This window comes from Danio rerio, chromosome 8 (genome assembly GCF_052040795.2).
Source record: "Danio rerio strain M-AB ecotype USA chromosome 8, GRCz13ab, whole genome shotgun sequence".
Taxonomy (NCBI): domain Eukaryota; kingdom Metazoa; phylum Chordata; class Actinopteri; order Cypriniformes; family Danionidae; genus Danio; species Danio rerio.
The window spans coordinates 13,547,505-13,573,465 of NC_141028.1; the positions used below are offsets into that span (position 1 = coordinate 13,547,505).

Consider the following 25,961-nt stretch of genomic DNA (forward strand, 5'->3'; position numbering starts at 1 on the left):
GTTATTTACTTGTTTATTTTATCTTTTGCTTTTGTTCAATTTATCTTTGTGTCTCAAGCCGTCGGCAGCGTCATACCACCCCGTAGTGTTGGTTTTAAAGACGAAATGCAGCCATACGTAGCTCTGGCTACATAATTTGTGCTCTCCAGAAATGTATACGGGGGTACGTTTTCACAATGAGCTATACTGTTTAAGGTTGAAGTGTTTTAGACGTTATTATCAGTATTGTTACTTTTTAGTATACCTATAAGTTAGTGTGCTCCAAAACAGTGACAAAATTCATATTTTGAAGATATAATACTGATATGAACATGAAAAACCTTGCAGTTTGTCACTTCTGCCGAAATGGATCAGAAATGTTTTTTCACGTCAGCTAATGCTTCATTTTCTCATCAAATCCTGACCAATCAAATGTTCTCTAGCATTGCACATGGTCCACCCCCTTAAAGGTGCTTCTCATTTGCTTTTCATTTGATACGCTTGAGCTCAACCACTCTCACTGGCAGAGCTGTAATAAAACAAAACACTATTGGCTGTTTTTTTAAAAGGGGAGGAGCTACACTATGTTCCACTCTCTCTTCATGTTTTGGTTTAGATTATGTCAAACATCGAATAAAAAGTGCACATTTCAAAGCACTTCATAGGACCCTTAAAAAAATCCATGTCCCTTCTTGCACAGTCATCACAACTATCCCAATCTGACTCATTATTAAGTTGCCGACACGTCCTTTAAAAAAATAAAAAATACATTATGCTGAAAAGACATTTAATTGGAAACTAAGCTGATTAAATGAAATATGAGACAATCAAGCCAGACAGCAGCTGCCGGAAGATTATATTCCAGAGCTGCCGCTGATTCCAAATCCCTCGTCATTCCATAAAAGAATTCAATTACGGCGGAGAAGACGTGCTCCTGTATAATAAATGATAATTAACTTCAGAATTCCTCCGCTGGAACACAAATCATTTATTTAGGGGGCCCTCATTAGCAAAAAAACTTCACTGACAGCCCGGCACAGGCGATTGCTTGTGTCAGCCCACTCGCAGGCATACCACGATGAAAAATACATAAAGACCACTTTCTCTCTCCGTGACATTTTGAACACAAAAGACTGACGAAATGCATCAGCGGAGGTTGGAGGAACAGTAGAGGCGAGCGAAGCTGTTTTGCTCTGCTGTCGTATTACTTCCAGCCACCAGCTTCAGACAGAGGCCTCCTGAACCCGCTCAAGAACCTTTAGACAAGAGGGACCAATAGAGGAGGGGGAGGGCGACCTTCTCAAACTCCACTGACCTGAATACATGACCCACATTGGGCCAGAGAGCTGGGGAAAATCATAAACAAAAATAATACCATATTCCTACACGATTAACCCTGGATTTGTGCGAGGTGAGCGCTGTGCTAGAACGCAGAGGAGGAATTACTTTGATGCTTTGGTGCGTGCCTTAAAAGGGCGATTTGTATATTATTGAGGGATTTTAATCTTTTTTTTTTGGAAGCTGATCTCTAGAAAGTAGTTTTTTTTAATGATTTGAACCTGTTATTGGTTTTCTTATTTGCAAATAATGCAGATGAATATCAAATACAGAGCAATAGCACAAAAGCAGAACAATAGAAAATAATGAATACAGTAAATAAATACATAACGTCATATATAGAGGGGAAAATAAGTATTGAACATGTCGTGTTTTTACCTGGGAATAATATTTATAAAGGAGCTGTTGACATGGAATTGAACCAGATTTTGGTAAAAATTCAAACAATACAAACATAAACATAAACGTAAAACAAAACAAAAAAAACCTGACAAATTTGTTATGAGTAGGCCCGCACTGAATCTGCCCGCGCAGAATTCCGCAGATTTCTGCAGATTTTCAGCCCATTATTAATTCTGTTTATTTAATTAAGTAAATGTGTGTAAAATTCATATGTATTGTTTTTAAATTAATTACAGTAATATTATTGACTAATATGAAAATGTTCATCTGATTCATGTACGATGCAGTTTGTAAAGTAATGTTTTCTGTCTTTTAGTAGATATATTATGAGAGACTTGCTTTGTTTACTTTGTTAATCTAATTGAATTTGCATTTTAAACATTAAATAAAATTTAAATATATTATTTTTGTTTTACACATTAAGGTTTTAGTTAGGATACTCGCAGAAATCTGCAGATTTTTACCAAAATTCTCCACAGATATATCAAAAAACGTCCGCAGATTCCGTCTGGTCCTAGTTATGCGTAATAAACATAGACTGTAAATGATATGGACATAGTATCCGTGACGTCACCCATAGGTTTTTGAAGAACACAAAAGAAGCTACAAGTAGGCGAGGCCAACCGTCACCATTTTATTTGCACGTCATCGCACTGACCGGGGGATACCAAACAAGGGCAAAAAGGTGGAGCGTGAGCGGAGCTACAAACGCCTCCTAGCATTTTGCTTTGACAGGCTTTTCTTTGAGAGAAACGCTTAAAACTTCATTACCTGCGACTCGTTTGTGTTCTGACCACATGTGCTTGGTTGTGTACTATATCAATAAAGTATTTAGCCCTTTAAAAACACTGTTGTAATACATTGAGCCACTAAACATTGTTCTTGTGATGTTTGTCTACCAGAGGAACATGCAAATTACTTCCAAACATGTAAAATATAGTTTGTGTTAGTAAATGCAAGGCTACTTATGGAATCCAGGCATAAAACTGTATGACAACGTGCACAATTAAGTGCACACAGCATGCCATATCATCTGATAATTGTAGGAAATAATTCCAAAAATCAATTGACTGTATAAAGCCACATAAAACAAAATAAAAAACCGATGTATATGCCGAGTTCAGCGGCTAATCAGCCGGAACCAGCTGAGGTGAAGTGATGTCAACCAGCAAGACCTAGCTGTCACTTAAATGGCCCTACCCTTAATTACGCAGACTTAATATAACTTAATATAAACTAAATGGATGAGTTATAAAGACCCCCCCCCACTTCAGTTGTCATGAAGGGTAATATTAGTTATATGAACCAAAATCGTTCTTTGTACCAGGCTGTAAACACCTTTTGTTCTACTGTAAAGTTGCCCATTTTAACATTGGGCTCAACATAAATCTGCTCTATTATGGAACCAGGACAAGCGGAATTTCGATGAATTGCTGTTTCAGTTACTTCCGTATTTGCTTCACAAGGGAAAGTGGGAGGTTGTCGCTTAGTAATAACAATAAAATGACACAAGGAGAAAATGCTGAACTACTCAAACGTATTTAATTTTTGCGTTTTGGATCATTGTCTTGCTGAACTGTCCACCCTGGTCCCCTCGATAATGTAGATTTTAGACAGAAGCATCTAATATTATTTTACAATGACACAGCTTCTGAAGAACTACTTGGAGATTTCAGCTGCTGTCTGGGATTTCACTGCCTTTCTAAACCGCCTTCTATTTTTTTCCATTTCATTTTATTTCACAAAACTTAAATTGTTTCACTCTCAAGACTGTACATTCTCTTTAATATGCTACAACATTTTGATGTTAATGTTTTGTGAATATGGGCATACAATAAAAAAAAAAAACTTAAATTGTAAGCCAATTAGTTTAGTTTTTGTTGCATATATGGATATTTTTGGTTGTTAACAACATCTGGGGAGAATTTCAAACCAAAAGCACATTTAGAAATGTTTTCTGAGAAAAATAATGACGTGTTCAACACTTATTTCCCCCTCTGTTAACTGAGTAAATATAGACCAAACAAAAACACAAACAAAAAAAAGAAAGCAATTTTTTTTGGAAAAGAGACTTACCGATTTGCGTTCAGCTTTTAGTTCTTGGATGTAGCGGCTCAGTTCAGCGATGATCTGGGAGGACAGGTTTTCCGCAATGACTTCGTGTTGGCCTGCGTAGTCGTTCAGCTCATTTAAGGTCATCAAAAACGCTCGACATGTTGTGTACCTGATTGGAAATCGGAAAAATGTAATAATGCATCACAAAATGGCAAAAATAAAATGTGATACACATAATATCGCTTTGCTTATTTAGGACTGGTCCACTCATGATTATGACTCATAAATACAAAAGCAAATTCTACTCATATAATGAAAGCAAAATACATAGTGGTCTCAATACATGTTAATATTTGTGATTTAATGTCATGGTGATAAGTCATATTTTAACTTTAAATGTTTCAGACTGTTTTTTAAATATTATTTCCTAAAGGATTGATATTTTGTTATATAATGCATTATATACAAGCATTCATACAGGCCTTGCTGAAGTGTCCAGATAATTCTAGGGTGGTTAGTAAATATTAAATTAAATAATATATATTCTGAAAAATTAATTGTCACATAATATGTACTTAAAATTTACTGCGATCAAATCAAACAACTTTGACGTCTAAATAAAACCAAATTGTGCATATATGCTATGAACGTTTAAGTCAGATTTGTTTTTTGGAAAGAAAATATTAGTTTCTTTACCCAGGATTCAATCTATTACAACAACATTGATGATGACAACAATAATGCATTAGCATATTACAATGATTTATGATGGATCATGTGACACTGAAGACTAGAACAATTATGCAGACAATTCATTATACAAATAAATTACATTTTAAAATTTATTAAAATAGTTTTTTTAAATAGCACTTTTAATACTGACTTAAAACTAGTAAATGATAGTACATAAGGAATTAATTGTTTTATGCGAGTAAATTTGAGCCATCATCAGTAAATGATTACAGATATGATACTGATGCACATGCACATGATTTATGAATGCCAAACTGGCCTCACTCACTTGTATTCCTCCTCTTCTTTCGAGTTCTTCTTGAGCTGATACTTCTTAGACAGATTCCTGAAATAAGACAGATATGCTTCATGATAGGAGTATTTTTCATTTTCTTTCTGTAATAAAACTATATAAGTTCGCTATTAATGAATTATGCTCATTTGAAACAGTTCAACACTTGTTTAATCAATAGATTGCAATAGCACATGCCCCTATTTCCCCAAAAGCTGGCTCCTGAAGTATTTTTTACATTCATTTTCCCATGGATTTAAAAAAAACCTCTTGGTTATAGCATTATAAGCCAAGAAGCAAAGCCAATTTAAAGTCAACCAACATTTATTTTAAGCTGGCTAAGTATATGAAAATCACCAAAAAGATAAAGATACTAGACTGTGTATTTAATGACTTTAAAGGGTTACCAAATTTGGATATTATGTTAATAATTAACCACTCTTATGTCGTTCTAATCCTCTGAAACCTCTGAGAAATTCAGATATTTTAGATGAAATCCAGTTCTCTGGCCCTCTACAAACTCTCCTAAGACGTTCAAAGTCCAGAAAAGGAGCCAAAAAACATAGTCAAAATATTCCATGGGACTTTTTCAGTAATGTAAATGTAATGTAATGTGTATTTATATAGCGCATTTATTGTGTATGGCCATACACTCAAAGCGCTTCACAATCATGAGGGGGGGTCTCTCCACACCACCACCGGTGTGCAGCATCTACTTGGATGATGCGACGGCAGCCACAGGACAACAGCACCAGTGCGCTCACCATACACCAGCTATGGATGGAGTGGAGAGACAGTGATAGAGCCAATTCGGTGAAAGGGGATGATTGTGAGGCCATGATCGTAAGGGCCGATAGAGGGACTTTGGCCAGAACACCAGGGTTACACCCCTGCTCTTTCACGAGAAGTGCCATGGGATTTTTAACGACCAAAGAGAGTCTGGATCTCGGTTTAATGTCTCATTCGAAAGACGGCGCCCACTGACAATATAGTGTTCCCTTCACTTTTACTGGGGCATTAGGACTCACGCAGACCACAGTTTGAGCGCCCCCTGCTGGCCTCACTAACACCACTTCCAACAGCAACCTAGTGTTCCCCAGTGGTCTCCCATCCAGGTACTAACCAGGCTCAGCCCTGCTTAGCTTGAATGAGTAACCGGTCTTGGGCTGCAGGGTGATATGGCTGTTAATTCAGTAGATCAACTGTAACCATACCAAACTCCAGAAACACTTTTAGGCATCGAAATACTGTAAAAATGACTTCGACTAGGTATTCCGCGTTGGATTAGGTCAGGCGTGTCCAAACTACGGCCCGCGGGCCATCTGCGGCCCGCAATCAGTTTTGTGGCGGCCCGCGAGGCTTTTTATAAATATCAATAGAATCTGGCCCGCTATACAAAAATGAACGTAATTCAATAAATAACCACCGGGTGTCGCTATTACATGCATTCAATTAAGCAGCAGTTCTTGTTATGATCTATCTATCTATCTATCTATCTGTCTGTCTGTCTGTCTGTCTGTCTGTCTGTCTGTCTGTCTGTCTGTCTGTCTATCTACACACAATTGAAGTCTGAATTATTAGCCCCTCTTTGATTTATTTCTCCTTTTTTAAATATTTCCCAAATTATGTTTAACAGAGCAAGGACATTTTTACAGTATGTCTGATAATATTTTTTCTTTTGGAGAAAGACTTTTGTTTTATTTCGGCTAGAATAAAAAGCGGTTTAAATTTTTTTATGAACCATTTTAAGGTCAAAATTATTAGCCCCTTAAGTCTTCAGAACAAACCATTGTTATAAAATAACTTGCCTAATTACCTTAACTTGACTAGTTAACTTGATTAACCTAGTTAAGCCTTTAAATGTAACTTTAAGCTGTATAGAAGTGTCCTGAAAAATATCTAGTCAAATATTAATTACTGTCATCATGACAAAGATAAAATAAATCTGTTATTAGAAATGAGTTACTAAAACTATTATGTTTAGAAATGTGTGGAAAAAAATCAGAAACAGAAATTGGGGAAAAAATAAACGGGGGCTAAAAATTTAGGGGGGCTAACAATTCTGACTTCAACTGTATATATATATATATATATATATATATATATATATATATATATATATATATATATATATATATATATATATGCGTGTCTGTGTGATGTATGTAAAATTTGGCCCGCGACAACGTTTGTTTTTTTGCATCTGGCCCTCGGCCCGAAAAGTTTGGACACCCCTGGATTAGGTGCATGTTTACTACTACAGGGTTTCTACAGGTTTCACCAAGTCAAATTCAAATATTTTTTAGACCTTTTTTTTGAGACCATGAACTTTCAGGCTTACACAGGGCTAAACACTAAGCATTGTCAATGGACCAGCAGCAAAAAAATAAATAAATTACTTTCTCCATCACAAAACTAATTCTAATTAGTACTAATTCTAATTAAAGTATCAAAACAAGCAGACCCTTGTTGTAAACAAACTAATTTTTATAAAATCTCTATAAAAATTATAATATACTAAATGTTTGCACAACAGACTCTTATAATATTAGTTATAAATAGACTTTTGCTGAAAAGTTTTATTGTGTGTTGAATCAGATGGCTAGCATAAACAAAGGAAAAATAAGACCTATTTAAAATGATTTAAGATCTGCAAGAAAATATTTCTGTGATTTTTAAGGGTGCTTTCACACCCGTGGATCGATTCTCTTGTTCCAAAGCGAGACCACCTCTTCAGGCGATTTCGGACTGCTTGATTCACATATGCCAAACGAAATGTGCCAGGTTCCGAAACAAACGTCTAGGTGTAAAAGCATCCTTAGACTTTTTAGAGCCTAAAAATGTTGTTTTCAAAATGTAAGACATTTGAAGACTTTTTAAGACCCTCCAGATACCCTGTACTAACTACGTTGTATTGGCCGTAGTAAATGTGCACTCTGACCTTTCACAGAAAAGAAGACAAAGGTGAACAAACTAGTTTTAAAGTTTTTTGGTGCACACAACTGTTCTTGGAGCTTCGTAAAATTACATTTAAACAACTGAAGACGACTGTTTTGACAAAATTCTCTCAGATTTAAATCTGAAAAAAAAAACTTTATTTGTGTTTCTAAAAAGAATGAAGGACTCAAGGGATTGAAACCACATGATGTTGAATAATAAATATTTAAAATTAGCTTTTTTTAAATTAAGTAACCCCTTGATGAGGAAAAGCATTTCAATCCCATAAGCACAGCCATGTAATGTCACAGTCAAATTAATATTGATGCAATACATAACTACTCATGTAGAGTAGATGTATCTTCACTGTAAAAAATGTAGAGTTCCACACAATTGATTCATGTTGTCCCAACACAGATAATCGATTAACTTTCGAAATCGAAAATTTATGTGGACCATATGTGGAGTTATACTGTCTTTAAATGCATATTGTTAATCAGTTATGGTTAACGGCTGCTCGATGTTTGAAAAATCTGACATTGCAAAATTTTCTTTTGCTGCATTTATTTTATTTATTTGATTTTATTTATTTATTCTTGAACAGAAATATCATACATAAAATATCATTAACAAAAAATAAATTTCAACATGGTCGAAAATGGAGTGGGATGAAGCACAAGCTTATTATTTTCCCACCCCTTTACCACATAATTTGTCTATTACATAAACTTATTTCTTCTTTTACTTATCTCTTCTTTTTACATGACATATATTTTATCCTTTTGGCATATTTGAGAAATTATATGTTTGATTTTATTTGTACAATTATATTTTGTAACATAGACCCAGAGAAAAAAAATAACAGTACTGCAAATAGCAATTAATTACAATTTAATCATACCTTTCTCATTTTATCCTTTTTTCAATCACCTTCATCACTATATTCCTTTTTTAATAAACATTTATACAACTTTTTAAATTGATTAATATCCTAACATTGTTTGAAAGTCTGATCTAGACCAGTGGTGGGCAAACTCGGTCGTAGAGGGCCGGTGTCCTTCACAGTTTAGCTCCTACTCTAATCAAACACACCTGCTTATACATTCTAGTGATCTTGAAGACATTGATTAGCTTGTTCAGGTGTGTTTGACTAGTGTTGGAACAAAACTCTGCAGGGACACCGGCCCTCGAGGATCAAGTTTGCCCATCCCTGATCTAGACTGTTCCATAATTTCACACCACAGACAGATATACACAAACTTTTTAAAGTTGTCCTTGTTTTCCACCTTCTAAAATTTTGTTCTTCTCTCAGATTATATCCCCCTTGTCTTTCTGTGTGGAGTTTGCATGTTCTCCCCCCATTCGCGTAGGTTTCCTCCAGGTACTCTGTTTGCGCTGCAGGTGAATTGGGTAGGCTAAATTGTTGTGTATGAGTGTGAATGGATGTTTCCCAGAGATGGGTTGCAGCTGGAAGGGCATATGCTTCGTAAAACATTTGCTGGATAAGTTGGCGGTTCGTTCCACTGTGGCGACCCCAGATTAATAAAGGGCCTAAACCGAAAAGAAAATAAATAAATGTGATTTGACTTTTGCAGATACACACTTTGCGATATTGATGCTCAAATGATACATTGTTGAGCCCTAGTCAAATATAAATTGCCCAGTGGAAAAAAAATGAATGGAGCTTTTACTCCTGAAATGTGAATTAATAGCATCAATTTTAGTTTAGGACTACTGTATCTGTGAGGCCAACCAACGAAGGCAGTTTGTATTTTTACAAATATAATGAAATTGTACAAATTTAGTGAAGCTAAAGGTGCAAAAATGACCTACTTAAAAGGGTGGTCCATTACGATATCATATTTTAAACTTTAGTTCACGTGTAATGTAGCTGTGTGAACATAAACAACATATCTGAATGTAATAGGCTCAAAGTTCAGTGCAAAGTGAGACATTAGCCCCTTTCACATAGTAATAGCGGTAAATATCCAGAAAATTTCCGTAATTAAGACTATTCACACATCCATTAAAAACAACTGTAAATTCCGACATCATTAACTAGAAATGACCACTAGACGGCAGCACTTGTATTTCTAAACATAGAAGGGGTCTGCCTTTTCTTGATGGTTTCACTTTTATCTAAAGCTTTAGCATTCATGCAGCTGCTTTGTGAGACATCCAAAGGCAGAAAAGCAAACCACAGCTGAATGTTTTCACACTTGACTACATTGCATAGTTCTGTGGATGGATAAGTATTGTGAACAACGTATATGAAAACATATGGAGTAACACTTTCAGATGTTGAGATATTTGTGTGTGCTGGCGCTCACCGGCTGCTTTACGTGCACACGCGTCAAGCAACTGAAGCAGAGCTTGAAGGTAAACAAACAGCGATTTATCATAAGCATGTTATCAATCATTTTTTCCACAGTTGGCATTAAGAAGGAACATAGAAACATCATCTGACTAACATTTAGCAGCTAAATGTGTCCGGAAAAAATATTCAAAGTATTTTATTTTTATAAACTGCATGGATGTGAGTGTTCTGATTGAACTTCTCTTTCCAGAAAATTGTGAAAGGGGCTATAGGTAGGGCCAGACAGAATCTGTGGCCATTTTTTTTATATATAATTTTGTCAAAAATCTGTGGATTTATGTGGAAGGATTTTGGGAGCATCATAAATAAAGCCTTAATACATGAAATAAAAAATAATACTTTTAAAACTTTTATCTAATGTTTACAATGCAAATCCAATTAGATCCACCTTATTTTGGTAAACAAAGCAAGTCTCTCATTTAATATCTCTACCACAAGACTGAAAATATTACTTTACAAACTGCATTGTAAATAAAATAAGGGATGCACGATATATCGGCGGCCATATTGTTATCAGCCGATAAATGCTATTTTTAAGATTATCGTTATCGATCCAATGTCTAAATTATGCCGATATCAAATTAGGTTATTGTGAAGAACTGCCTGCCTCGCGCATGTGTGGGCAGAACTTGTTCAAACTTGTCCAGTGCACTATAATGGAGCTCTCCTTCCTTCAAAGTCCATCCTTTCTTCATGTGGTACTGCTGTGCGTTAATAACTCAGTAAGTAACCATGTTCCTTATCATTGTAGATATGTTTGATTGAGTGCCATTGTGTATTTTGGTTTAAATCATCTCAGGAAAAAAATATTACATGTGCAAACATCACAGCAGCGATGCACACGTGCTGAACTACTGGTTGGGTTGTTTGTAATCTAAAATTATTATTTGTTATTATCAACGTGCCATGTGTTGTTGATGTAAGATTGTATTCAGTTTGATCGGAATATTCATAGATTAAACCGAGCACGCATGAGAGCTGTCACCGCACACACACACACACACACTGATCAGACAGCCTTCACTGCAGCACGGGGGACAGTTGCACCCTCAACTTGCTGCCACAGTCTGTCTTTATATTATGCTCAGTGTCATCTGTGCCCGCAGTTGAATGAAACTTACAGCAGTTTATCATAAACTTTTCATCGATCATTTTCCTGCAATAGACAGCAAGAATGAACATAGAAGCGTTGTCTCTGAATGACAAGCAGCACCCACATGTGTTCAAAAGAATCTAAAACGCCAAATAGGATGAATCTATGCCACATTTTCTAAAGTAGAACTTACTATCTATATCTAGCTTTACGCTTGTACGGTGGCTCTGAATTGTCAAAACACCTCTAAAAAAGGCTTTTTCGGACATGACATATTTGTACATATGTGCATCACTGTAACACGCTTTATACACGAACATTTGAGCTGTTTCAGTCATTAGCTCTTTCATTTTTATTTTATTTAAAATATATTTAACTTGCTAGTTGATTAAATCCCATTTTGTAATTTAACTTATAATTTTTATTCAACAGTCAATTTGCATGTTAATTTGCTATAAAGAAAAGGAAAAAAAATCTATTTTTTCCATGCTGAATTATGTATAATCGTGTATAAAGGTCTATATAATCACCTTGCAATTTTGAAATTATAGCTTTTTTACTTTAAGTATAGACTATTCAGTACCTAAGAGCAGTTTAATCTTTTATAAAAGTTTGCTGTATAAAAATATAACATTTTGAAATATTTATAATTATCGGCCTATACATATCGGCTATCGGCCTCTAAGTCTGAAGAGTTATCGGTTATCGATATGGGCCAAAAAATCCATATCGGTGCATCCCTAAAATAAATCATATGAATATTTTCACATTAGTTAACAATATTACTGTACAAGTAAATAAACAGAATCAATGATAGACTAGAAATCTGCAAAATACTGCGTGGACAGATTCCGTGTGGGACTAGCTATAGGCTTTTACAGAGTTAGCCTAGCAAAGCCTACAGAGAACGAAGTTTGGGGACTACAAAAAAAATTCATCCGGGCTAGTGAGATTACAAAAGCTTCAGGTTACGTGCATTCACCACGCGCAGCAAAGGGGCGTGGCCAGAGGCGCTATAATGCTGTAAAGTAGCAGAGAAAGCTAAAATGGTGTCTAGACACTGCTATTTCCACAGAGCTTGTTCTGTTTCTGTATTTGGGCTTCTAAAGGACACTACACACGGAGATAAGTGTTTACAGTTTAATTTTAATTATGTTCTAGAGAATTAAAAAAAAATATTTATGCCTATGACAGCTATGACATCTCTCCCAGTTTAGAGCTGGATTCGGCTAAAAACTTTTATTTGTGGATTGTGAGCAACAACCTGTAAATATCTTATTTATTAAAATTAATCGATTACATGCATAGTTTCTAGCATTAAGGGTATGCTGTAGCAAGGACGTAAACAAGGATGTAAACAATGGCGGGTCTTTCAGTAGAACTAGAAAATATGTCGTTTTCATGTTAGCTGAGTATGTAATCAAAGTAAGATATATGTCGACACAACAGCCTAGTGGTTAGTGCGCCGACATCAGGGCGTTCTGTTTTGGAATCCCTGCTCGAGGACATTTCCCAACCCTACCCCCCTCTCTCTCTCCAACTTCGCTTCTTGTCTCATTACTGTCTTATCTAATAAAGGCAAAAAGGCCAAAAATATATGAAATGATATATGAAAAAAATAACATAATTTTCTACTAATGAAGCACGAGCACACATTGCTTTGCATCTTATAAACACAACCAAGCCTTAAAAATACACTCTAGACCACCCTTTTAAATATTTATTTTAAGTAAACCGCATAATTTACGAAACATATTATGTTCCGCCAAAGAGTATTTGTTTAGAAGAAAACTAGGACATTTTACTGTGTTTCAAAGGTGTCTTTGTGTCTCAGTCATTTGAATGAATGAAACTGTGCACGTCAATGACAAATCTGATCTAATGGTGCTTATGGTGCAATGCGAGGCTGCCGGCACAAACAAAAGCTAATACTGTCACCATCAGAATAATCGCGAACAAGGCATCCAATTCATAAGGCTGACCTCTGTCAATCAGACTAGAGTAATGAGTAGAGAACGACGTCAAATGACACAGTGTAAAAAAAAGAGAGAGAAAATCATTGCTTCATGCATGGATATTACGTGATTAAACTCAAGAGGGCCTATAAATGGCTTAAAATCAATTAGGATGGTGAGCGCGCATGCTGACGGTGCCGCCCCCTCGATGCGTTTTCCTGCAGCTTTCCTTCACTCCGTCTCTCGCTCTCTCTCCGCACACACCGAACGGTTCCTCCCAGGAGTCTGACGTGTTGCTAGGCAGATCACCATCTTGCAGTTTCTTGACAAGACCACACCAATGCAGTTGCTTTATTGTCTGCTAGTTTCCCCTACGATTGGCCTAAATGGGCCGCCCTATGCGTCAATACGCGCCGGCAAATGGGAAAAAGGTTGACAAAGCCATAAATAAACCCTCATTAGAATAACCCAACCCAGGACTATTATTCTTCGGCCAGACAGATCCATGTCAATGCCCTTTATCGGCTAACATGTGCTTAGCGCTTAATAAATCTTTGTGAACCAAACAGAAAAAAGCCTCTGGGAGATGTTGTGCATTAAAGACTCTTTCTTGAAAACAAAATAGAGTCTGGCACAGTTCTTAAAACGAACAACAATGCCTGGATTGCTGCATAAAGAGGATTTTCTCTTAACATGCGAGCAGAAAGGGGCTGTTTGTTGCACGGCTGTGAGCTCCAGCTGTGGGCTTTATTAAACGCTGAGGTTTCTCTGCGTATGTCTTAGAGCAGGAGCGCAGATGATGCTGGGAAGTCATATGGTTCCTTGGGGTCAGTGTCTCTCCAGTGCTTAATAAACTTCCGAAATGCAGCCGGCAAAGAAATATTACAGCTTCAGCGGTGGATGATAAAAATGTGGGTCAGAGCTGTGGAAACCTAGTATCCATGGTAATACATGTCGGACATGTGACCTGTTTAATGTTGGTTCCCACTGACATAATACCTTGTCCTCATAAAACACCATCTTTAAATTGTCGTTCAGTATGATTCTGATATCTGATGTATTCAGACTTGATCTATTTCTTTCTTTCTTTCTTTCTTTCTTTCTTTCTTTCTTTCTTTCTTTCTTTCTCTCTTTCTTTCTTTCTTTCTTTCTTTCTTTTTCTTATCTTATCTATCTATCTATCTATCTATCTATCTATCTATCTATCTATCTATCTATCTATCTATCTATCTATCTATCTATCTATCTATCTATCTATCTATCTATCTATCTGTCTGTCTGTCTGTCTGTCTGTCCGTCCTTCCGTCTGTCCGTCCATCCATCCATCTATTTATCTATCTATTTGTCTATCTGTCTGTCTGTCAGTCGATCTATCTACAGTATCTATCCATACATCCTTTCATTCATCATCCATTCATCCATCCATCCACCCATCTATCCATCTGTCTGTCTGTCCATCCATTCATCCATCCATCTATTTCTATATATCAGACTGTGATCTATGTGATGATCAACTATAGTATTTAATTAATTGCTTTCTCCAAATTAGGGATTGCTGGAGGTACGTGGCTTTTAAAAATTAGTTTTAATTGAACTGCTAGCTAGGATTATTATAATATATATGCAACTATAATGATACAACATTTTATTTACACTGCTCACTCCTACAAAATGTTATTTAGATACTTACAGTTATTCTCAGTGGCTTTGGTGCATTTCTCACAACACTATTTACATTTGCACAACAGTTAATGCATTTCTCAAAACAATTAGTACAAACTGCAAAACCTAGTTAATAACCTGCATAAGCGTGTCACTTGCTCAAAAAGGAGAGCTCATTCCTCAAAAGCAAGTATTGATGTCAATGAAATTGTCAGTGTCATCAAGATGAAAAGTCCTGACACCATTGTTTATGAATAAAAGATAGTCAAATGGCTTTGTCATGTTTTCATTATAACAGTTTTCTCTGTACATTTTTTTTTCAGATTTTGGTGACACTTCCTAAAAATGCTTAAGACAGCACTATATACTATTTGCACAGCCATTTAAAAACTACAGTAAAGTTAGACATCACTGCATTTAGTGAGATATCTGAGTACAAGACACTGAATATGTATGTTTCACATTTTTACTGCATTTGCTCTTTACAATTCTAATTTATTCACAGCATTGTGCAAGAGAAAAAACACACCTTATTTACAACAAACATAAAGTTCCTTTGGATAGAGCTGTGCACAACTGTAAACAATACTGCAGAACATTTTGGAACTGAACCTACAACACACATAGGTCTGTAAATCATTCATGAAATTGTTAAATTTAGAAGCCATTTTCAGAAAAAAAAAAAAAAGATTTTAAAAGTTTTATAAAATAGGTTTGACAGATTTGGACAACTAGTTTAACATTTGTGTATGTAATGAGTCTCAAGTAATGAAATGAGGACTATTAGTTTTATATGGAATGACTATTCAGCATTCACAAGTTTAGTTAATTTTGACTGACATGACATAAGCAAATGATAATGTTATAAAACAGCAGAGAGTTGTATGAAAGCAAGTGACGCATGTCTAATACCATTTGCAAGTTGATGGAAATTGCTACTATGATGTGCACAAATGACTAATTGTTTTGAGAAATGCATTAACTGTTGTGCAAATGTAAATAGTGTTGTGAGAAATGCACCAAAGCCACTGAGAATAACTGTAATATTATCTGTAATATTATTATTATATTATCAGACACACACAAAAATGACCTGAATTCAGTTGGATAATTTTCTCTTTGTAACAATGACACAGTTAATATACTGAACTTAATCAACATTAAATGATCTAATTGGTCATTATTCAGCTCAATTCAGATTCAGTGCTGATTCTTTTTAGTTTAATAACTATTTTATTGCATTTTTGCTACACTAACAGCACCATTAACCTGTTTATAACAGCAAAGGTTGATTGAAAACGTGTGCCATAAGGCTGATTTATACTTCTGTGTCAAGTGCACGGGTATGCTCCGCACTTCGCACGCTCGAATAGCCCTCGCCGTGGCTGACATCTCAGAAAAATTAACTACACGTCATAATGACGCATAGTGCAAGCTCTGTGATTGGTCGTCTTGGTAGCTGTGACCAGTGTGGGCAATACCCAGAGCCACGCAAAGCCCTTGAATCGACTGTTTACAAGTGTCAAGTTGCATAAAGTAGCTCTAGATGGAAACTGTTGTTTTGTGTTTACCTTATGATTAAAGTTGTTGTGCGTTCGCCGGTTCCCACGACTGAATGAGCAAGTTTTAGCTACTTGTACATTAGGGTAGCATTCCGAAAAAACAAAACACCCATAAAGAAACTCAAAATAGAGAAACATAAAAACCTACTGCCGGCTAGCATTTCAGAAGTGCAATTGCAGAGCAACACAAACACCACGCAGAAGTATAAATGAACGAATATGCGCAAGGCAGGCGCCGTAGGTCACGCCTATCACTCGACACAGAAGTATAAATCAGCCTTTACAGATCCTGAAAAGTGAAGCCAAGCATTTTGAGCACCCCCTAGTGGCTTGCTGCAATATTGATTATAAACCCCGCCCTCTCCATGTAAACGAATGGGATGTGCATCAAACCAAAAAGACAAATAACACTTCGGCAATTTTGCTTTTTGTCATTTGGAGTTTTTATGCTCACTATCCTAATATGTTTGTTTAATGGTGCAGTAGCTGATCTTCCATAATGCTAACAGCTTAGCATAAATCTCTGAATCACAGTCCCTCCCCTGCCGTCTAGAGCCACGCCTCTTTAAACACGAGCACAGCAAAAGAACCCTCTCTCATGTGTTAAAAGCAACTAGTGCTTGTCCGGCGGCGTGCAAGCCAAACTGACATGCGATTTCAGAGTGAATATTAGAGTTGCATGGTAAACAATATAGGGAGAGACTAGGTGGAATATCGTTATTTACTTGTGTTTTGTAGTTAAACTGATTAAAATGTACATTATAGATGCTGTAAAAGGTCCCTTATGAATCTGAAAATAGTCTTATCAATCTTTTATCGGAAGATTTTAGTGGCTGAACAACACTTCTGTGAAGATATTACCCATTTGTAACAACAACATATTACATTACATCAGCTTTGCGTGAAGCTGAAACAGTTTTAAAACGGAACATTACCTGTCTAAGAGAAATCCTTCAGACATTGTGAAATCCTTTCTCCAGCGTGCAAAGGTAACTCCAATATTGATTCAGGTTTTTTAAAAGTTTTGATTCAGCAGATTTTTACAGATCGTGAACGTACTCTCTCTCATGAATGGTCGGCGGAGCAGCGTACAAACAGCTGCGCAGTTGTTCAAATCTGCATTTGCTGACAGACAGTTTAGCCTACTTATCGGAATTATGAGAGATGTCGGCCCGACTCTATTTAATTGGATGAACATTTTTTAGTTTTATGCCTTACCCAAAATATAAAAATACATATAAATACATTTGGATTGTTTACTTTAATCATTACTATTAGACTGTGAAGACACTTTCAACCAACACAACAAAAAATGCATCTGAAGGCAATCACCTACTGCACCTTTAAATAAATGAAGCTAAAATATTAAACTGTGGCTCTAAATTCAACAAATAATTTAGCTTCATTTCTGTACAATGGAAGTGGAGACACAAAGTTTATTTCCCCTTTAGTTTATGACTGAAATCATCTGTACTGGTAAAATCGATAAATAAACATCACTACAAGATCTACAAATCTATCTTACCTGATCTGTTTAGCATAGCTCAGTTCGATCTCAGATCGTTCCTTCACAAACTTGGTGTATCGCTCCAAAAACTCAATGCCCCATTGAGTGTGTTTCTCCAGATTATCAAACTGATCCTGCGAAAAACAGAAAACATCGGACTTGGTGATTGATCAGAATGTGTCACGTTCATATTGTCTAATGTAAAATGGACAAAATATGAAATTGCAAAGCAAGTACAGTGCCAACAACACACTTTAGGAGATAAAAGTATAGATTTTGCTTTGATGGATTTGATATAACGGTAAGAGAGAGAGAGAGAGAGAGGGCCCAGAGGAGAGATATCAGAATACCCTCCCAATGAAAGTCATCCCATATAATTTCATGAGTTTGCAGTATTCCCTGACATTGGCAATGTGTCAGATCCATTATTCAGCAGTGTTGCTGGGCTCGCCAGCCGTAACAAGCCTAACGCTTATCACTATATACACAGTACAAACTTCATCCATCACACTGCATTTAACTTGTTTTGAAACAAATGAACCACTAGGTTACGGTTACAACAACATACAGTATTGATCAGAGTTTGTCCATATATATTTGAATATTACTCATTAAACTGATGTTTTTATGTACAGCAGCAATGTCTGTTTTATGTGTAATTTGTCTTAGACATTATTTCCATATTGATCTGCTACAAAATAAAGCAGTTTTGAAATCAATAACTTGTCCCTCAAGTTTAATTGTCAGTAAAGAAGCACTGTTGTTAAAGCCTGCTAATGGATTAATGCATTCATTTTAGAAAATATAACTTTTATACCATCCACCACAAGCTCTGATACATATTTTTATTTAAACGTGATGATGGAATGCTTTTAATTAAATTAAACGCGAGCTTGCTGATTCAGATGATACTACTGTCATTTAACATCCATTAGCATGATCATAAATTACATTATGAACTTGCTTTCAGCCCTATAAATGCTTTTAAAATATTACCCCTGTAATGTTCTATAAAGGTTTAGGTCTTTTGAGGAGGGTGGTGGCCATGTGTGATGATTTTCCTCCATTCATTCATTCATTCATTCATTTTCTTTTCGGCTTAGTTCCTTTATTAATCTGGGGTCACCACAGCAGAATGAACCACCAACTTATCCAGCATATGTTTTTCACACTCATACACTATGGACAGTTTAGCTTAATCAATTCACCTGTACCGCATGTCTTTGGGGGGAAGATTTCACTCCATAACTTGTCAGTTTTTTGCAGTGTTACCACATCTTTCCTAAACATATTACACCGCAAAACTAATTTTGAAATTATTTGAGTAGTAAAAAAAATTATATATTTGAAAATTTCAATGTTTAATTCAATTGTATTCGTTCATTTATTCATTTTCCTTCGGCTTAGTCTCTTTATTCATAAGGAGTCGCCACAGCGGAATGAACCACCAACTTATCCAGCATATGTTTTACACTGTGGATGCCCTTCCAGCTGCAACCCATTACTGGGAAACACCCGTACACTCTTACATTCAAACACATACACTACAGCCAATTTTGTCCTTGGACTGTAGGAGAACCCGGACCACCCAGAGGAAAACCACGCAAAAACAGGGAGAACATGCAAACTCCATACAGAAATTCCAACTGACCCAGCTGGGACTTGAAATAGCGACCTTCTTGCTGTGAGTGCTAACCACTGACCCAGTGTGATGTCCCAATTGTATTCTGTAAAAAAAAATGCTGGGTTCCACACAATTCCTTCATGTTGTCCCAACACAAATCTATTAAGTTAGTTTTTAGAAGTTTAAGTGGATTGAGCATAAAACAATTAAGTCATTCCCACCAAATAACCTAATAAATGTGTGGATTCAACTCATGTTAAATGAGTAGCTTGAACAAGCAGCAAAAGTCATTTTTCTGAGTGTTCTTGTGAAATTTGCTTAAAACATTCTAAGTAAAAACTCTCTTTTTTTCTCTCGGTGTAGAACAACTTGAGATTAAATGGGTCTTGGACTGAATTCCAGATTCGGAACTTTTTGGTTACTAGCCCAAATGTTTAACGACTAGGCTACGTAACACTCAATATATATATATATATATATATATATATATATATATATATATATATATATATATATATATATATATATATATATATATATATATATATATATATATATTTTTTTTTTTTAATTTTTTTTTTTTTTTACTTGTTTAAGCTACTTAAGCTGAAACAACACAATTCTTGGGATATCATTGGGACAACTTAATTTTTTTACGTTCTATCGACACAAATTTGTTAAAAGTGTTAAGTTAATCGATTTGTGTTGGGACAACATGAATGAATTGTGTGGATGCCTGCATTTTTTTTTACAGTGAACTCTGTATATTTTATCCTAGACTATGATGTTGTTACTAGGTAAAGGTTGCATGATGTTAATGCCAACAAGGACACATACATTATTAGAAAATATGAAATACATATATTGTTGTTGTACTACATGTTGCATCTATTATAGTCTTATTATAACAATGTTACTTTGTATCAAGCACATTATTACAAACATTTAAAGCTGAGAAAATGCATGCATGAGAAATAACCTGTGCACCTGCTCCATTCACTTGCATGTGGTTAGGGACAAGTATTAGCCCAGGATTATTGCTATCCAGGGTATTTAGTCAGCACTGATTGCTAATAACTGTCTTGAACGAGCTTTAGAAAGCGTGCAATTGCTTATGTTAAAATATTTAGACGTGCAGGCATGTTAGATTGAGTGCTAAAATCGTGAAATGAAAGACTACTGTATCTGGATAGAAATTGCGGTCTGCAACACTGTAAAATGGGCGGTGCGGTGGGATATTTATCCATCACTAACGGGAAAATGCATGTTAATAATGAAGATTCTACTCGTTTTGTGCACTATATCGGTTAATATCGTGTAGATGCATTCGCCTCCATGTACTCACCCACAGCTCCGTCCCCCAACTGCAGCTCATGGTTTCGAGGCAGCTCCTCCGCGATAATCCTCTGTTTGAATGCATGCGTGATTCTCGCCCAGGAACAGCTTTCAGATGATAAATAAACAATACTAACTGGTATAATACCAGTGTATACCGTCAAGGATGTGTGCCTCGATCGGCGAGACCGTCCGTTTTCACCTCCGCATTCTGTAAATTGCCGATGAAACTGGAAATGTAGATAATGCCTGTGTACTCGTGCATTCACGCGCCTCAGAACTAGACGGCCACGCGCAGAGCAGCACGCAGCGCCAAATCCACCTCACAACACCAGTTACTCACTGATAAACTGCGAAGATGAGTCCTCTTGCTAGATTTAGACGACAAAAATAAAGGTAAATTAGTAGGAAAGAAATTATGTTAAATGTCCTTATTTCTCACATACAAGTAAAAAAAATAATAAAGACTCTAGTAAGTACAGAAACATACATCTGCTAAATATTATATTATATTATATTATATTATATTATAATATTATTTTAAATTATATTATATTATATTATATTATATTATATTATATTATATTATATTATATTATATTATATTATATTATATTATATTATATTATATACAAGGCCTATATGATAAATGCACTAGAAAAACAAAATCAAATGCATAAAACATAAGCAAAGATTAATTTATTTTATCTGATAAATGTAATATAAAAATGCTAAAACTAGTTCTTCAATCAAACAATAAATACATTAAAATGTAATTAATTGAACTGAATTGAATAAAAATGTTATCAATAAATGTTTTACTATTTTTAAATGTAATCAATTGTTTTGTCTAACAAACAAAACCTCATCATTAAATCACTGACTAACATTCATTAGGGTATAAAAAATAAAATAAATATTTTCAAATTAAATGTAGCATATTTTGGCCTATATGTCTTAATAGAAGGCATACTTTTATGCACATTATGTCATAAATCCTGGTTTTTATGCAAAAAAAAAAAATACAGCATCTTGCTTAGGTAGACCTAGCCAGTTATAGTTTAAATAGTTTGTTGAACAAGCTTAAACTAAATATGATTTAACAAATGTAGAATATGACATATTTAACTAAATATCATTTTATTTTAAAAACTTATTATTTTAAGATATTTTAGATACATTATCTTTGCAGAATGTTCTTTTGTGCACATCCGGTTAATAATTAATGTATCATTGTTGTTGTTATTATTATCCTTAATAATAATAATACTAATAGTTGTAGCAGTAGACAAAACCTGCAAAAACAATAAATAAATAAATACGCAAATTTAAATAAACAAGTAAATAAATCCATTAATTCTTGCAAAAATTAAAACATTAAATAAATCTGCAAATAAATAAATAAATGTATATAAAATACACAAGTTTCAGCATAAATAAAAATGTAATTAATTAATTAATAGTGCGGGCAGACAAATAATTAAATAAATTACACGGATGTTGGGGGAATAAGAAAATGCTAAACTGAAAGTCTATTTTTCCACCTTTTAAACGATTATTAAAATAAACTTTTAGTTTAGCATATTCTTATCCCCTCATGTAAATTTATCTAATTATTTGCCTGGCCGCACTATTAACTATTTATATATTTATTTATGCAGGAATATGTACATTTTTATATACGTTTATTTGTTTATTTGTATATTTCTTTCTTTATTTTTTTTATTTATGCAAGACTTTATGGATTTATTTACTTATTTATTTATATATTTGCGTATTTATTTATCGTTTTTGCAGGTATCGTCCTCCATAGTTACAATGATGACTAATTACAATAAAATTTTATCCAATTAATTATATAGTATATATATTCCCTATATCATAATATATTATTACTTTTTTTAAACATCTTACGTTACTGACTATTGTTTAGTTTCAAAAAGAGTTAAAAGTCTTTTACGGGGACTTTTACTTTAAAAAGTAGGAAATCTCTTCACATTGCCCAACTTCCTGCTAGCAACCGGGCCTTGTGTGACAACGGTTTCTAGGCAGGATTTGTTGACGTGAGAGGGAACGTTATACGACGTTATTATACAAAAATTTATTATCGTTTTCATTTATCTAAAATCAAATATTAAACGACATTCTGTGCTTGCGCTACAAAAGCTATAATACGGTAAATAATTCGGCTGTTAGCTGCTAACGTGAGTTAGAAAAGTTATTTTGAACACATCGCAAGCTAACGGAAGTTAACATAGTGAGAATATTTTTGTTAGCGGTAAAAGCCACTAACGTAATTCTTCAAAATGAGCGAACAGCTCAAATTTATCGTTGAACAGCTGAACAAGGAGCCTTTCAAGAAAAACTTCAATCTCATTACATTCGACTCTCTGGAGCCAATGCAGCTTCTGCAGACTTTAAGTGATGTTCTGGCTGAAATTGATCCAAAGGTAAGTTGAAGATCAAATTTAATATGACTAATAACACCACAACCTATAGCAATACATATCTATAATAGTACATAGTATCAAAATGGTAAATAAAAGTAGGGCTTCACGTTATTTTATTTTTCTGCAGTTTCAGAAGATGGTTTAAATAGCTTTATTTGATTGTTTTTCTGGGCAGTCTAACAGTAAGTTATTCGGGTAACAGAAATTAAATAATCACAATGTAAAAAAAATGCATTTCTTTACTTGCTTTGTTTTGTCTCGTTTTTAGTACAAATATACAAACAATTTCTAAGACCAAGTAAAGATGCTGTTTAGTTTTAATCATCTAAATAAAGTAAAAAATTAAAAAAATTGTTTTGTTTTAAGAATTTTATCTTTTGTTTTAAGTGGAACAATCTTGTTTTCACTTTAAATGTGGATATTTGGACTGGAAACAAGACAAAAATTCTAAGAAAGAATGTTTGTGTTTCATAAATCATTTATATTCCATATAAATACAGTAATTAAATACAATTTATTAACCATATCAACCTGCAGCCCAAGACCGGTTACTCACTGAAGCTAAGCAGCGCTGAGCCTGGTCAGTACCAAGATGGGAGACCACTAGGGAACACTAGGTTGCTGTTGGAAGTGGTGTTGGTGAGGCCAGCAGCGGGCTCTCAACCTGTGGTCTGTGTGAGTCCTAATGCCCCAGTAAAAGTGAAGAGGACACTATACTGTCAGTGGGTGCCGTCTTTCGGATGAGACGTTAAACCGAGGTCCTGACTCTCTGTGGTCATTAAAAATCCCATGGCACTTCTCGTGAAAGAGCAGGGGTGTAACCCCGGTGTCCTGACCAAATTCCCTCTATCGGCCCTTATGATCATGGCCTCCCAATCATCCCCTTCAACCGAATTGGCTCTATCACTGTCTCTTCACTCCACCAATAGCTGGTGTGTGGTGAGTGCACTGGCGCTGTTGTCCTGTAGCTGCCGTCGCATCATTCAAGTGGATGCTGCACACTGGTGGTGGTGTGGAGAGACCAGAGGTGTGGACTCGAGTCATGTGACTTGGACTCGAGTCAGACTCCAGTCATGAATTTGATGACTTCAGACTCGACTTGACAAAATATAAAAAGACTTGCAACTCGACTTGGACTTGAACATAAATGACTTGGACTTTCACTTGGACTTGCGCCTATTGACTTGTAAAGACTTGCTACTTTCTATAAAAAGCCCAAAGATAAAAAGTATGTTGACACAGAACGCTCTATCTCTGCGTGTGTGTGCGTGTGTGACAGAGAGCATGCACGCATACTTTCGACCACTAGCGCTTTGTGGCGCACTTCCGTGTTTTTGCACCAGCGGGAAATTTGAAGATGCCATTTTCATTCTGACTCGGAGAGTGAAATAAACACATCCGCGATCTGCTCCTTTTGTTTTATTCAGCGGATTTACAACATCTGTCAAAGGTAAGAGACTTTACTACTCACAATGTGTTACTGTTGTGCAAAAGCATTGTTTTACTGTTGTGTATATCAATGAACTTCAGTTTTTTTTAAACCAAATTTACCCTCTCGTGATTTATTTCATATAATTATGAATGAACATGGCTGTAATTTATGTTTTTGCACTTGGTCGTTTGTGTCAATGCGCATATTATGTTTTATTTTTGTGTTTTGCCCATCCTCTGACAGTATTTTCTAACTATTTAATTAGTAGTAACATTAATTACATGCCATAATAACTAGATATATAATTTATTTTTAAAGCTCTTAAAACTGTGAAAAAAGTGTTTTGTTATTTTCTGGTGACATTTTGCAATAAGGTTTCTTTAGTTAATCTATGTACTAACATGAACTAATAATGAACTATACTTCTAAACCTTTATTAATTATAGTTTAACATTTACTATTGCATTATTACAATTTAAAGTTATGCTTGTTAACATTAATGTTAATGCACTGTGATTTAACAAGAATTAACCAATAATTTTATTTCCATTAATGAAAGCATAAAATAATGAATACTGTAATGAACTGCACTGCATTGTTTGTTCACATTAGTACATACATAAACTTAATAAATTAATACAACCTTATTGTAAAGTGTTACATTTTTCATATTTTGGATTAATACTATTAATTTTATTTAGTATTTAAAACCTTAAAGGTATTTTTATTATTGTTGATGTCATGCCTCTTAGCAATATTTTAGTCCTCTATATGGTTTTTAATAAAATTTTTATTGTGAGATTGTAATGTAATGCATCTATATTGTTGAATTTCTGTTTATTTGTTTTTCTGTATTTCCCCCTCTATATTTAAGGATTATCTACTATTTTTAAAGTACTTAAAACCAACCATCTAATAAAAAATACAATTAACAATCAAATTTTGTTTCATGAGTGTCTTTGTTCCTGTTTTGTAGGACTCTTATTTTAACAGATTTCATTTAGGAAAACACTTGACTGATAATTCAATTAAAGTTTTACCTTTATTATTCCATCACTCAATGAGATCATTTAATTGTGAGTTGAATTACTCCATTTGTAATTGTTTTTAAATAAACTAAAAACGAAGACTTGTTTTATTCAGTTTGTTGAATGTGAACGTCTCTACTTTACATATTAAAAGATATTTAAAACCACTATGAATGTATTTAAACTAATATTTAAATTTAT

General features: G+C 34.8%; 2 protein-coding genes across 21 annotated transcripts in view; one reads left to right on the forward strand and one right to left on the reverse strand.

The window, feature by feature from the left end:
- Positions 1-21,132, reverse strand: part of fnbp1a (formin binding protein 1a) — a 64,649-nt gene extending 43,517 nt beyond the window's left edge. For 17 of the 18 annotated variants that reach the window (XR_015497161.1, XR_015497160.1, XR_015497164.1 and 14 more), the window contains exons 1-4: positions 20,861-21,132; positions 17,910-18,025; positions 4,796-4,852; positions 3,796-3,943 (exon numbers count right to left, since the gene is read on the reverse strand). Coding sequence is in view for 7 of the 18 variants with exons in the window: in XM_087263476.1 (XP_087119602.1) it covers positions 3,796-3,943; positions 4,796-4,852; positions 17,910-18,025; positions 20,861-20,935 (396 nt within the window). In the remaining 11 variants the exon portion in view is untranslated. 18 annotated transcript variants of the gene reach the window in all.
- Positions 21,133-22,872: 1,740 nt separating this feature from the next.
- The window catches only part of ift81 (intraflagellar transport 81 homolog), a 44,900-nt gene continuing 41,811 nt past the window's right edge, over positions 22,873-25,961 (forward strand). Inside the window, exon 1 of one of the 3 annotated variants that reach the window (XR_015496987.1) lies at positions 22,873-23,300. Coding sequence is in view for 1 of the 3 variants with exons in the window: in NM_001002313.1 (NP_001002313.1) it covers positions 23,157-23,300 (144 nt within the window). In the remaining 2 variants the exon portion in view is untranslated. 3 annotated transcript variants of the gene reach the window in all.